The following is a 12,984-nucleotide window of genomic DNA, read 5'->3' on the forward strand; positions in this document are numbered from 1 at the left end:
AATTGAAGCCAGGTTCGCTGCAAGAGCAGCCAGCTCTTAACCACTGAGCCATCTTTTCAGACCCATAAAAACGTGTGTGTGTGGGGGGGGGGGATAACTTTTCTAACAGATGAGTACTGGCTGTGAGAAAGTATTTTTGTTACTTTATTTTTGCCATATTCTGTTTACACTAGTCCTTTCTCAAGCACAATGTATCCGATACCTTTTTCTTCACTGCAACAAAATACTTGACAAAAACAATTTATGAGAGATAGGGCTTGTTCTGGCTCACAAAAGGTGTAGTCAGGCCATCTTGACAGCAGGAGCCTGGGGCATGTGGTCACTTTACATCCAAAATCAGGAAGTAGAGATGAATGTTAGTGCTTAGCTCATTTTCACCTTCTTATTCAAGAGACTGAATGGTGCCACTCAATGTTACACGGGGTTTTCCCACTGTGTAATTCAATTAACCCAATCTAGACTGTCCAGAGATTGGACTCCTAGTGATTCTAGAGCCTGCCAAACTGACAATCCATATTGGCACACACACCTATTTGGTTTATTTTAGTTTTTGTTGTTGTTGTTGTTTTGTTTTGTTTTGTTTTGTTTTTTGGGACAGGGTTTCTCTGTGGCTTTGGAGGCTGTCCTGGAACTAGCTCTTGTAGACCAGGCTGGCCTCAAACTCACAGAGATCCACCTGCCTCTGCCTCCTGAGTGCTGGGATTAAAGGCGTGCGCCACCAACGCCCGGCTATTTTAGTTTTTTTTTAGATTTATTTTTTTGTGTACATTGGTATTTGGCCTGCATGTATGTCTATGTGAGGGTGTCAGATTCCCTGGAACTAGAGTTACAGACAGTTGTGAACTGCCATGTGGGTGCTGAAAATTAAACCTGGGTCTTCTAGAAAACCAGCCAGTGCTCTTTGCTGACTGCTGAATCATCTCTCCAGCCCCCTTTAATTTATTACATTTATATTTGTGTAGGCACACACATGCCACGGTGGAAATGTAGAGGTCAGAGGACATGCTACATGACGTTTCACCAAACTACCCCAGAGCCATTTTACCAGCCCGATTTATTTATTTGGGGCAAGGTCTCTCTCTGTGTTGCCCCAATCAGTCTCAAATTTGTGGGATCATGTGATCATCTGGACTCAGGCTCCTCAGTAACTAGAATGGCAGCCATGTACATGTACTACTAGGCATACTTCAATGCCCCATTCCCACTTATTTTAAAATTATTTATTTTTATTTTGTGTGCACTGGTGTTTTTCCTCAATGCGTGAGTGTAAAATCTTGGAGTCACAGATAGTTGTTAGCTGCCATGTGGGTGCTGAGAATTAAACCAGGGTCCTCTGGAAGAGCCCCCAGAGCTCTCAACTACTGAGCCCCTCCTCTCTCTCTCTCTCTCTCTCTCTCTCTCTCTCTCTCTCTCTCTTTTTGTTATGACACTGGGGATTGGTCAAACCCAGAGCCTTATACATGCTAGGCAAAGCATCTTACTACTGAGCTATATTAAGGGCTTCAATTCCCTACTACTTATTCTCTCACAGTTCATGACATTTCAGGCTGTGGCATAGACCTTGAGTCTCTTCTGGTTTTCCTCACTGACCAATCATGTCCTTTTTATCACTCTAAAGTCCAGGTATAGTGGTGTAGGCTTGCAATCCAGAACACGGAGATAGAAGCAATATGATCACTGAAAGTCTGAGGTTAGCCTACTCTTGGTAGAGTTCCAGGCCAGCCAGGACTACATGAGATCTTAGATGGCTGATCTTGGTTGCCAACTTGATATAACCTGGAATGAGAAAGCCTTAATTGAGGAAGTGCCTCCATCAGATTGGTCTGTGGAAATACATATCTGTGGGAACATTTACTTTTTTCCTTTTTTTTTTTTTTTTTTTTTGGTTTTTCGAGACAGAGTTTCTTTGTGTAGCTTTGGAGCCTATCCTGGCACTTGCTCTGGAGACTAGGCTGGCCTCAAACTCACAGACATCTGCCTGCCTCTGCCTCCCAAGTGCTGGGATTAAAGCATGTGCCACCACTGCCCGGCAACATTTATTTATCTTTATGTGTGTGGATATTTTGCTCTTGCTTTTGTGTACACCATAGCAAGCCAGGTGCCCTTGGATACCAGAAGGTGGTGTTGGATCTTCTGAAACAAGAGTTACAAACAGCTGTGAGCCTCCATGCTGTTTGCCACCATGTAGACGCTGAGAATCAAACCCCTGGTTCTCTAAAAGAGCAGCCAGTGCTCTCTACCTCAGAGCCATCTCTCTCTAGCCACAGCCATTGGAATTTTCCCTGTTGCTAACTGAGGTCAGAGGACCCAACCCTGTGTGGGAGGAACCATCCCTGGACAGGGTGCTGAATGTAGGCCTGGGAGGAAGGTGGCAGTGGTCTTCCTTGGTTTCTGCTTCAACCTTCTGCCTGTAGTTCCCTGAATAATGGACTACAACCTGTAAGCCAAATAAATCCATTCTCTCACCAAGTTGCTTTTGGCCAGAATGTTATCATAGCAACAGAAAGCAAACTAGCACAGTGAGGATGGGGTGGAGAGTGTAGTTGTACATACCTTGAAACCCAGTGTATAAACTGACAATATGACCGATCCATGCTATAGTTAAAGGGAAGGTGTTGTTTGTTTATTTGAGACAGGGTTTCTCTGTGCAGTCCTGGCTGTTCTGGAATTCACTCTGTAGACCAGGCTGCCTTTGAACTCACAGAGATCCACCTGTCTCTGCCTCTTAAGTGCCCTGCTAAGGGGAAAGTTTTTATTGTGAGAGAGATAACAGCCAGGGGTATCTGGAAGAGTCAGAGCAAAGAAAGATGTAGACTGACCATGGCCAGGGCTATCTTCGAGAAAGGGGAGAATAGCAGGAGATAGAGAATAGAGGAAAACATACTAAGAGAATCAGGAGTGGAGCATAAGGAGAACATGACAATAGCCAGGTTAGAAGAAGGATGAGTAAGAGGGAGGGAAGCCCATGAGCTGGAGATTTTAGGGTAGAGGACGAGGTAAGGATAGGATGCTAGCATGGACTCTGAAATGTGTAACAGTACTTGTGACACTGAAGAAGCCTGGAGACCAGCATGAGCTGATAAACCCATAAGGCACAACTGGTAGCCTTAAGTCCCTTCTGCCACAGGTAAGGGAAATGACTCCTTTTGGTAGATGGGAACCAGTTTCACAAGTTCAAGAGGAATGCAGGCTTTTGTCTAACCACCAGAAATCCTTCTGTAGTCCAGGTTGAGCTCATTTCTGGATTATTTGGTCTGTCTTTTGGTGCTTGGGGAATTAGAGTTTCTTTTGGACCTGACACCCAGTACTTCAGAGGCAAGAGGCAGAAGGATCTCTGTAGGTTCAAGGCCAGCCTGGCCTACATAACAAGTTCCAGGCCAACTAGGTCTACATAGTGAGAGCCTATCTCAAATAAGTAAATAAGAATAAATAATGGCAGGCAGATATCCATGAGTTCAAGGCCAGCCTGGTCTACAGACTGAGTGCCAGGATAGGCTCTAAAGCTACACAGAGAAACCCTGTCTTGAAAAAACAAAACAAAACAAACAAAAAAGAATAAATAATGGCACTGGACCTGAAAACATTCAGTCATAGATGAAGGCCAGGTAAACCTAGACAGGAGGGCCAGTCCCTTGGTAGATACTGGCAGTTGATGACTATTAGAGAGAGAAAATGTCATTGTCTTTAGTGGTATAGCCACTGAGAGTTACCAGACCTAATGGACAATCATGCCCCTGGTGGCAGCCCTGGTTAAACTCTCATCACAAAACAAAAAACAGCCAGGGGTCGGGGGTGGGGGTGCATGTCTGTAATCCCAGCACTGGGGAGGCAGAGGCAGGCAGATCTCTGGTAAATTCAAGGCCAGCCTGGTCTACAGAAGGAGTTCCAGGACAGGCACTAAAGCTTCGCAGAGAAACTGTCTGGAAAAAACAAACCAAATCCAAAAAGACAAAGACATGACAATAGAAAGGGAACTGAGGGGGTAAAAGTCATCCTTGCTGAAGCTTTGAGAGCTAAGCAGAGGATGTGATGAGATGATGTTGTAGTGAAATATACCAGCTAAAGTACCAGAGAAGTGAGCAAAGAGAATACATCGCTTGGAATTAAAAACACAGATACAAGAAAAAATTTATAATGAGGAGAAAAAAAGAATCCATGAATTTTTGTTTTGTTTTGTTTTGTTTTCTGTTTTTTGTTTTTCAAGACAGAGTTTCTCTGTGGCTTTGGAGGCTGTACTGGAGCAAGCTCTTGTGAACCAGGCTGCTCTCAAACTCAGAGATCCACCTGCTTCTGCCTCCCGAGTGCTGGGATTAAAGGCGTGCACCACCAACACCTGGCTGTACTCTTCTTTTTGAACTTAATTTTATTCATCATTTATTTATTTATTAAAGATTTCAAATTTATGTATATAGTGTTTTGTTTGTACACCAAAAGAGGACACCAGATCTCATTATAGATGGTTGTGAGCTACCATGTGGTTTTGGGGAATTGAACTCACGACGTATGGAAGAGCAGCCAGTGCTCTTAACCTCTGAGCCATGTCTCCAGCCCCATTATTTATTTATTTATTTATTTATTTATTTATTTATTTTTGTTCAATACTGGGACTCTATCCCTTGGCCTCACACATTAGGGAAGACTTCTACCAGCTAAGCTGCACTCTTGACCTCTGAAGAGATCTACTCTTTGCAGCACTGTTACTCAGAGGATGAGAAGGAAAGATGAAGACCAAAGCATCCTCCCCCACGAATGAGCAAAGGTTTAGAATGTCTCCTTGTTGGGACTGGAGAGATGGCTCCTGCAGAGGACCTGAGTTCAGTTCCCAGCACCAATGCTGGGAATTTACAACCAGCTATAACTCAGCTCCAGGGAAATCAGATGCTCCTGGCCTCTTCCAACATCCACACAAATGTGTCCCACATGGACACATATACATAATTTTTTAAGAAGTAACAAAAATAAGAATCTTTACAATGTCTACTTGCTGTAATGGAGGAACAAAGATGACCAAATGGCTTTGTTAATTCTGATGGAAAAGGATGAAATGAGGTGCCTGAATTCCCATTAGGAGTTTGCTGACAAAGGTTCAACAACCAGTTCTCCAAAGGAAAGCCCTAATTGTAGTTCTTGTTAACTTTGGTGACATGCAGTCTCATCATGACTGATACTAAAGTAGTATTGCTGAACATGACTTTGGCAAAAATCTAGTCTTGGAAATCAGTGAGAACCAGTTTTAGCATATTATTCCCAGGACAGAGTAATTTGGGAGGGAATGACACTTAGGCTGAAATCTGAAAGACAACATGCAAATATCTAGTAGAGAAGAGTTCTTGGATGAGGGAAAATATTGTGAATGAAAACCAGAAGACCCAGGACTGGGGTTCTCAACCTGTGGGTCACAACCCCATTAGGGGTGGAATGACCCATTCACAGGGGTTGCCTGAGACCATTGGAAAACACAGATATTTACATTACAATTCATAACAGTAGCAAAATGACAGCTATGAAGTAGCAATGGAATAACTTTATGGTTGGAGGTCATGAGGAATTGCACTAAAGGGTTGAAGCATTAGAAGGTTGAGAACCAATGGCTTAGATTGTTTTCTACAAATGATAAAAGGCCCTGGATTAGATTACTAACACTACACCCTCCCCACAGCACACACACTAGATATCACAACATGCCTGCAACCCGAGCACTTTCTTGGTGGAGGTCAGCCTGGGACTAAAGACACTGTCTTTTTTCCTTTTTGTTTTTCTTATTTATTTATTTATTTATTTATTTGTTTATTTTTGAGACAGGGTTTCTCTGTGTAGCTTTCGAGGCTGTCCTGGAACTTGCTCTTGTAGACCAGGCTGGTCTTGAACTCACAGAGATCTGCCTGCCTCTGTCTCCTGAGTGCTGGGATTAAAGGCTTTCGCCACCAATGTCCGGCTTAATTTGTTTTCTTAGCACAGGTTTCTCTGTGTAGCTATGGCTGTCCTGTAACTCTCTCTGTAGACCAGGCTGGCTTCAAACTCAAGAGACTGCTTGCCTTTGTCTCCCAAGTATTGGGATTAAATGTGTGAGTCATCACCACCTGGCTGAAACACTGGAATTCACAATCCACCTGCCTCTGCCTCCCCAGTGCTGGATTAAAGGTGCCAACATATCTGGACTGGACAATTTAACTTCTCTGAGCAGCAACACAGGGATCTGTACAAATGTGATAATAGCAACAGTAGCTTCATAGTTAATTAGCATACTTGTAAAACAAAGCAAAGCAAAACAAAAAAACAAAAAATTTTAGCATACTTGTTTTATTTTTATTTGGTTTTTAGAGACAAAGTCTAGTTCTGGCTGTGCTGGAATGCAGCGATAAAAGGTGTGACCTCATGTGGTCTTTAATTAGCATGTTAAAAACAATGCATCAGTCAAGACTTACATAGATATTTGATTTTATTCTTCAAAGGTTAGGGATTGGAAGAATACAAAATCAGTTTGTATCCTTAGCACTGGAAAACAGCAACAACAACAAAACAATGGTAAACAATAGGGTTAGTTGCAGTGGGGCAAATATGAACAGGGCTTTTTTTTCCCAGACAGGTCTCCTGTAGTCCACATTTGACCTCAGATTTGCTATGGAGCCCAGGATGATTCTGATTTATCCTCGGGGTCTTGGAAGTGCTGGGATTACAGCCTTGAGCCACAGACACCATCACTACGCCCTGCCCTGCCCTACACGGTTTACAAAATGCTGGGGATTAAATTCAGGGCTTTGTGCACGCTAAGAAGGAAGTTTATTAATGCAATACACCCCCAACTCCAAGCGAATATTTTATTTAAAATGTATTACATATAGAATTGTTTGTTAATCAGGGTAAATTAAGCCAATTGCAAAATGTAAAAGAACATCAGTAAATCGCTGGTGTTCACCTCTGCTGTTCACATTACACTCCAGCTGTCAAAGCGTAGTAGGGAAATTTTAAACTATCCTTTTTTTTTTTTTTTTTGACACCTGCAAAACCCTGAACTCAAAATAGAAGCTAATTCTCTCACCATGGTTATGCACCGGCGACACGAGGAGCCTTTACAGACCTTCTGAAAATGGCAGCCCACGGCGCAACCCTTGCATTCGAACGGCAAACCCGACCTTCCCAAGATGGCAGAACAACAAGGGCTCGTCACTTCCTGTGCCCTACCGGATATAAGGAACAGGATTTCCGCTTTCGCTCCTTTCCGGCGGTGACGACCTCCCTACGAGAACATGCCTGTGAGTTCCTTGGTCCTGGTTTCGGCAGGGAGCACGCTCTTGTGTCTACATTCTCCTCTCGCGCTGATTGCAGATCGTAGAGGGGCCACACTTACGCTCCGCGTACCTTAGGGCAGTAATTCCAGAGCCGCGGCGGCCCACGGGCCACCCGCGTAGATGGGAGCGGAGAGGAGATAAGATGGCGGCCCAGCTACGCAGACACCAGGGGCGGCAAGGGGCGAGTGCTCCCCGGTGTGTGACAGCGGGCACCGTTTGCCGTCGCCTCTTTTTATCCCTGCCTTCTAAATCTCTGCCTTTCTGCCCCTCGTAGCTCGCAAAGGATCTCCTTCATCCCTCTCCAGAAGAGGAAAAGAGGAAACACAAGAAAAAGCGCCTGGTGCAGAGCCCCAATTCCTACTTTATGGATGTGAAGTGCCCAGGTGAGGAGGTGGTTTGCTGGAGCGGGGAAAGCACTGATCATCAGCAGTCGAGGACTTTCTGAGAATTCAAAAAGACGGACTTGGATCTACATCTTAGAAGGAGTGCTTGGATTAGTGACAGCGACCGCACTGTTTTAGGAAGCTGTAAAGGGATGGTAACTTGAAGAAAAACTGAAAGCAGCTAACATTTTTTGTTGTTGATTTCTCTCTCTTTCAGGATGCTATAAAATCACCACGGTCTTTAGCCATGCACAAACGGTAGTCTTGTGTGTTGGCTGCTCCACTGTCCTCTGTCAGCCCACAGGCGGAAAAGCAAGGCTGACAGAAGGTAAGTGGTCTTCATGTTGGGTACTGACAGATCATGTAGCATGCAAACCTCCAGACTAGTAAAGTAAGCTGCATTCTTGTTAAAGTAGGCATTATTAATAGTTGTATTGATCTCAAAGCAGTATTGCTTAAAGCTGGGGTGGCCTGGTTTTGTTAAAAGGGTTTCATTTGTTTCCAGATGATAGGAACTGGAGAAAGAGATGTGTATAAATGGGAAGTAGACAGTGGGATTGAGAACAGATGTTCTTCAATCAGCATTCTGCAGATGAAGCAGGGGCTTCATGATGTAACACCTTTTTCTTTTCCTTCCAGGATGCTCCTTCAGGAGGAAGCAGCACTGAAAAGCACCTGATTCAAGATGAGTGGGAACCATCCCAATAAACACATTTTGGATATATATAGTGTCTGTCTTGTTTAACTGGTAGGAAGTTATGCCTCAAGTATTCCAGGGCAACCAGAAGAGTGGTCCTTTTGGGTCAAGTAAGTGGCCAAGAGTTCATTTCAGGCATTTGCATCTGGGTTCATAAACTGGTGGAACTGTATAGTTAATTGGGCTTTGTGTTCTCCTAATGTCTTTTTACTATTTATTCACTGTCTAGGGAAGCGCTGTCATACAAAGGTGTGTGACAGTTGTCATTCAGGGGTTGGTGCTACACACTACTAGAAGCAGAAGCAGTCAAGTTCAGAGCAGCCAGGATTACTGTACTTGTGTTCTTTAGTTTAGACGGGGTCTTATCATAGCTTCAAGTCACTACAGCAAGGGATACCTCCCAAGTGATGATGGCATTGTAGGTGTGCACCACCATATTAATTTATGTGGTGCTAGGAACAGAAACCCAGGGCTTGGTGGGGCCCCAGAAACTTAATCTTTTCAACACAGGAATTGGAATCAAACCGCTTAAGTTCCTTTATTTATGGTTAATAGAAAACTTGTTTTGGAGGTTAGTATAGAGTTTGCTACTCTATACTAATCCTTCTGCAGGATTAGGTGTCTCCTCCATTCTTTGACATGTGCTCATATTTAGGTTAGTGCTTTATACTCCATAACCAGTGTTGCAGCCGACTCTGTACTAGAGGTGGCTGTGGGTTCAGGAAGTGAGGGGGGGAACATGTTGTATAAGAACCTGGAAGAAAAGGGTGATAGTGAAGGCAAGTAAGCAAATATATAAGTTCACATACATCTGAACTTATGAAAGACAAGGGCAGTGGTTGTTTACCTGGCTGAGTTGTTCCTATAGTTGGTACATAAACAACAGGAACAGTCTGTATTTTGTTGAGGAAGGCATTGTATGCTGGATAAAGGAAACACCACAGAAAGATTTATGCGATTTTGATTGAAGGAAGGAAGATTTAAAGGCCAGCAAGATGATTCCAGCCAGCAGAGATACTAGACAAGCTTGTCTTAAGTCCCCAGAACTTCCACGGTGGGAAAAGAGAGCAGACCCCTCAAGTTGTCTCTGACTTCCATACTTGAGTCAGGGCATATTTGTGCTCTTCCTAACTCAAGCAGATAATTGTAAGAAATAAAATGATATCTAAGTATTAGTATTAAAGCCATTTTCTAGTTAGTCTGCCTTCACAAAGCACTGCCCTGTGTACTAATACTTGTAATTTCCTAGCCAGTACAGTACAGTATAGCATATTTGTGGCATATGCTGTAGACATTATAAGTAACCTAGAGATGATTGAAGCTATATGAGCAGATGGATAGATTAAGTGGAAATGCTTGAATGCTTGAAGTTTTGATAATTGTGGGTCCTGGCCCCAGCCTGCCTCCAGTTACTGAAGGAGGAGACTAATGGAGAGATACAAAGATACATCTTAGAGGTATTTTTCCACTTTTGGCTAAAAGTGTTTGTGTAGGCAATAGTGATCTCTTTTTTGAGATAGGGTTTCTCTGTAACTGCCCTGCCTGAACTGGAACTTGCTGTATAGACCAGGCTTCCTGCCTTTGCCTTCCAGATGCTACGATTAAAGGTGTGGGCCACCATCCCCAGCAGGTTGACCTTTAATCTATTAGGCTCACTCATTGACAACTATGTGTCATGAATTAGTTGTGATAAACAGCTAATTTCCATTTAGTTTGTGAGAGTCAAAAGTTACCATACAAACTCCTTACCTAGGAAGATGAAAGCAGTTGATGCCAGCACAGCAAAGAGGGTGAACAGGAGGATCTGATAAGAACCAACAAGATTCTTCAGGACACCTGATTCTTCACAGTGATCTGCATTGCCATAGTGGGATGAGATAGTTTTATTAATAACCTCCAGAGCAGATGGTGGCTTTAATTCTGTCGCAGAGGCAGCTGGGTCTCTTGACTACATACCCTGTCTCAAAAAACCAAGAGTGGCAGTAGTACTGCTATTCCCCACCTGGGAAGATCAAGTTAGAAGATAGTCTATGTTTACAGTGACACACTCAAATTCCCCCATGCCTTGTAAACTCAGTTTGTACTGGTTTGTATACTGCATGTATACCTGAGGACTTTGTACCATCTTGCCAACCTGCTGAGTCCCCCCCCCCCCCAGGGTTTCTCTGGCTTTGGAGGCTGTACTGGAACTCACTCTAGGCTGGCCTGCCTCTGCCTCCTGAGTGTTGGTATTAAAGGTGTGTGCCACCAACGCCCAGTCTGCTGATGAGATTTTGATCCTTATCTCTTACCTGTGCTCAGCATGCCATCTCTAGAGAACATTCTGGTTTGTGTCTACTATTCATAATAAAACTTGTTTGAGTTTCCCCTGACACACTTATATGTCCTAGATTGCCATGATATGAAGAACAACCTTGTCTAGACCTTTTGCCTCTACCTCCAGTGCTGGGATTATAGGCATAGACTGTTATGTTCATCTCTTTAGGGTGCTAGGCATTGAACCAGGACTACACACATGCTATGCATGAACGTCACACTTAGGGAAAATTTTTCTTTTTAAATTTTATTTATTATGTATACAACATTCTGCTTCCATGTATATCAGCACACCAGAAGAGGGCACCAGATCTCATAACAGATGGTTGTGAGCCACCATGTGGTTGCTGGGAATTGAACTCAGGACCGCCGGAAGAGCAGCCACTGCTCTTAATCTCTGAACCATCTCTCCAGCCCTTTCTTTGGTTTTTGAAACCAGGGTTTCTCTGTAACAGCCCTAGCTATCCTGGCCTTGAACTCAGAGCTGCTTGCCTCTTCCTCCTGAATACTGGGATTAAAAGAATGTGCCAGCATGCTTACCCACCCCCCATTTTTGAATACATTTGGTCCCTACATTTGACTATTTCAGAGGCCCACAGCACCCTCTTATAGTCTTACTTGTGCCGGGCGTTGGTGGCGCAACACTCAGGAGGCAGAGGCAGAGGATCTCAAGTTCGAGACCAGCCTGGTCTACAAGAGCTAGTTCCAGGACAACAGCCTCCAAAGCCACAGAGAAACCCTGTCTTGAAAAACCTAAATAAATAAATAATAACCTTACTCGTGCATGGTATTTCTCCTAATTTGTGGAAGATACTGTCAAGTGGGGATTTAGCTGAGGTGTGAAGTATTTGGTCAAGCATGGCAAACAGGGTTTCTCCACCTGCCTCTGCTTCAAGGGGTGTGCTACCACCACCCAGCTAAGACCTGAGTTTTGTATACACATGTGTTGCATATCTGCTTGCAATGCTCCAGCCATCCTACCCTACTCATCTCCATGCCAGTGAGAACAGGTTCCTGTGGAATGGCCTTGAGTGAATGCTTCAGTTTGTACTCTTATACCCACTTAGTGTATATACCCTCACAGGACAATAAAAAGCACTACAGTTATCTCTGACCATACACTGCTGTTTTTGTAAATATTTTTCAGAACAGGGTCTAAGTAAAATTTGGCTGGATATTACTTGTAGCATTTTCCTATGTCCATGTGACCTAACACTGATTTCTGTAGGGTTTTTCCCCCCTCTGAGACATGGTTTCTTTATTCCCTAGGTGTCCCTGTACTATATAAAACAGGCTGGCCTTAAACTCAAGTTACACCTTCCTCTCCTTCCCAAGTGCTGGGAAAGTATGGTGTTGTATCAGGTGGGGAGATCAGAAGTTTAAGGTCATCCTGCCTTCCTACATAGGGAGTTCAAGGCCGGCCTGGTATACCTGCCTGAACTGAAAAAAGGTGACTGGGTGTAGACTAGGGAGCCAGAGGCAGGAGGGTTAGTAAGTTCCAGGCTAGCCTGGTATACATAGTAAGAGCCATGTGGCCAAAACTTAGTGAAACAAAAAGAAAAATGGTTCATTGTGATTAATACATTCCTTCCCATGTAGATTAAAATAGTCCGAGTGCTCACCTGAACCAGATGCATCTTTTGCTCTGACTAGCACAGCCTCGTGCTGACTGGTGAGTACACAGGAAACATTAATGAAAACTGGTGATGACATCTGGAAGGCAGTGAAGTTGACAACTCTAACTAGGTAGATGGCCATGCCTGTTGTGAGGATGGAGTGCTTATGGCCAGAGACGGCTAGAAATGGGGAGCTGGAAAAGACCTTGGAGAAAAGATAAAATACCACTTGTCTGAAAGAAGAGATCACTATTTCAATTAGTATGAGAGTTTTTCCAGCTAGCCAGCTGATAAATCATTTAATTTTTTTCACCACTTTGGATCAGTAAAGAAGGGACAGGAGTAGAGTCCATGCTTTGCAAGCATGTTTGATTTCTAACACTCATTTAAAACTTATCTTTGGGCTGGGCGTTGGTGGCACACGCCTTTAAACCCACACTTAGGAGGCAGAGGCAGGCGGATCTCAGAGTTCGAGACCAGCCTGGTCTACAAAGAGCTAGTTCCAGGACAGTCTCCAAAACCACAGAGAAACCCTGTCTCGGGGAAAAAAAAAAATCTCAAAGTATTTTAAACATGTTCCAGTGGTAATTTTAAAAGTCTGTATGTGTGCATGTACACATGCATTCAGGTACCCACTGATGCCAGAAGGCATCAGGTTCCCTGGAGCTGGTGTTACAGGAGAT

General features: G+C 43.7%; 2 protein-coding genes and 1 long non-coding RNA gene across 4 annotated transcripts in view; 1 reads left to right on the top strand and 2 right to left on the bottom strand.

Annotated features, from left to right (window-relative positions):
* Positions 1–6,284: 6,284 nt before the first annotated feature.
* Positions 6,285–7,126, bottom strand: LOC118239555. The gene is made up of 2 exons (XR_004772002.1): positions 7,040–7,126; positions 6,285–6,718 (listed from the first exon to the last, which is right to left on the bottom strand). It is a non-coding gene; the product is annotated as an uncharacterized LOC118239555 (long non-coding RNA).
* Rps27 (ribosomal protein S27) lies at positions 7,118–8,396 on the top strand. Its single transcript, XM_027393321.2, has 4 exons — positions 7,118–7,253; positions 7,564–7,672; positions 7,890–8,000; positions 8,312–8,396. The coding sequence occupies exons 1-4, from the start codon at positions 7,248–7,250 to the stop codon at positions 8,338–8,340; spliced, it is 255 nt and encodes an 84-aa protein (XP_027249122.1). The 5' UTR covers positions 7,118–7,247; the 3' UTR covers positions 8,341–8,396.
* A 504-nt stretch (positions 8,397–8,900) lies between these two features.
* Positions 8,901–12,984, bottom strand: part of Nup210l (nucleoporin 210 like) — a 90,810-nt gene continuing 86,726 nt past the window's right edge. The window contains exons 37-40 of one of the 2 annotated variants that reach the window (XM_027393322.2): positions 12,308–12,506; positions 10,119–10,223; positions 9,217–9,291; positions 8,901–9,123 (exon numbers count right to left, since the gene is read on the bottom strand). In XM_027393322.2, coding sequence (XP_027249123.1) covers positions 9,026–9,123; positions 9,217–9,291; positions 10,119–10,223; positions 12,308–12,506 — 477 coding nt within the window. In that variant the 3' untranslated portion in view covers positions 8,901–9,025. The remainder of the gene's footprint in view (positions 9,124–9,216; positions 9,292–10,118; positions 10,224–12,307; positions 12,507–12,984) is intronic. The other variant, XM_035451586.1, reaches the window with a different exon arrangement.

This window comes from Cricetulus griseus, assembly GCF_003668045.3.
Source record: "Cricetulus griseus strain 17A/GY chromosome 1 unlocalized genomic scaffold, alternate assembly CriGri-PICRH-1.0 chr1_0, whole genome shotgun sequence".
NCBI classification, from domain to species: Eukaryota; Metazoa; Chordata; class Mammalia; order Rodentia; family Cricetidae; genus Cricetulus; species Cricetulus griseus.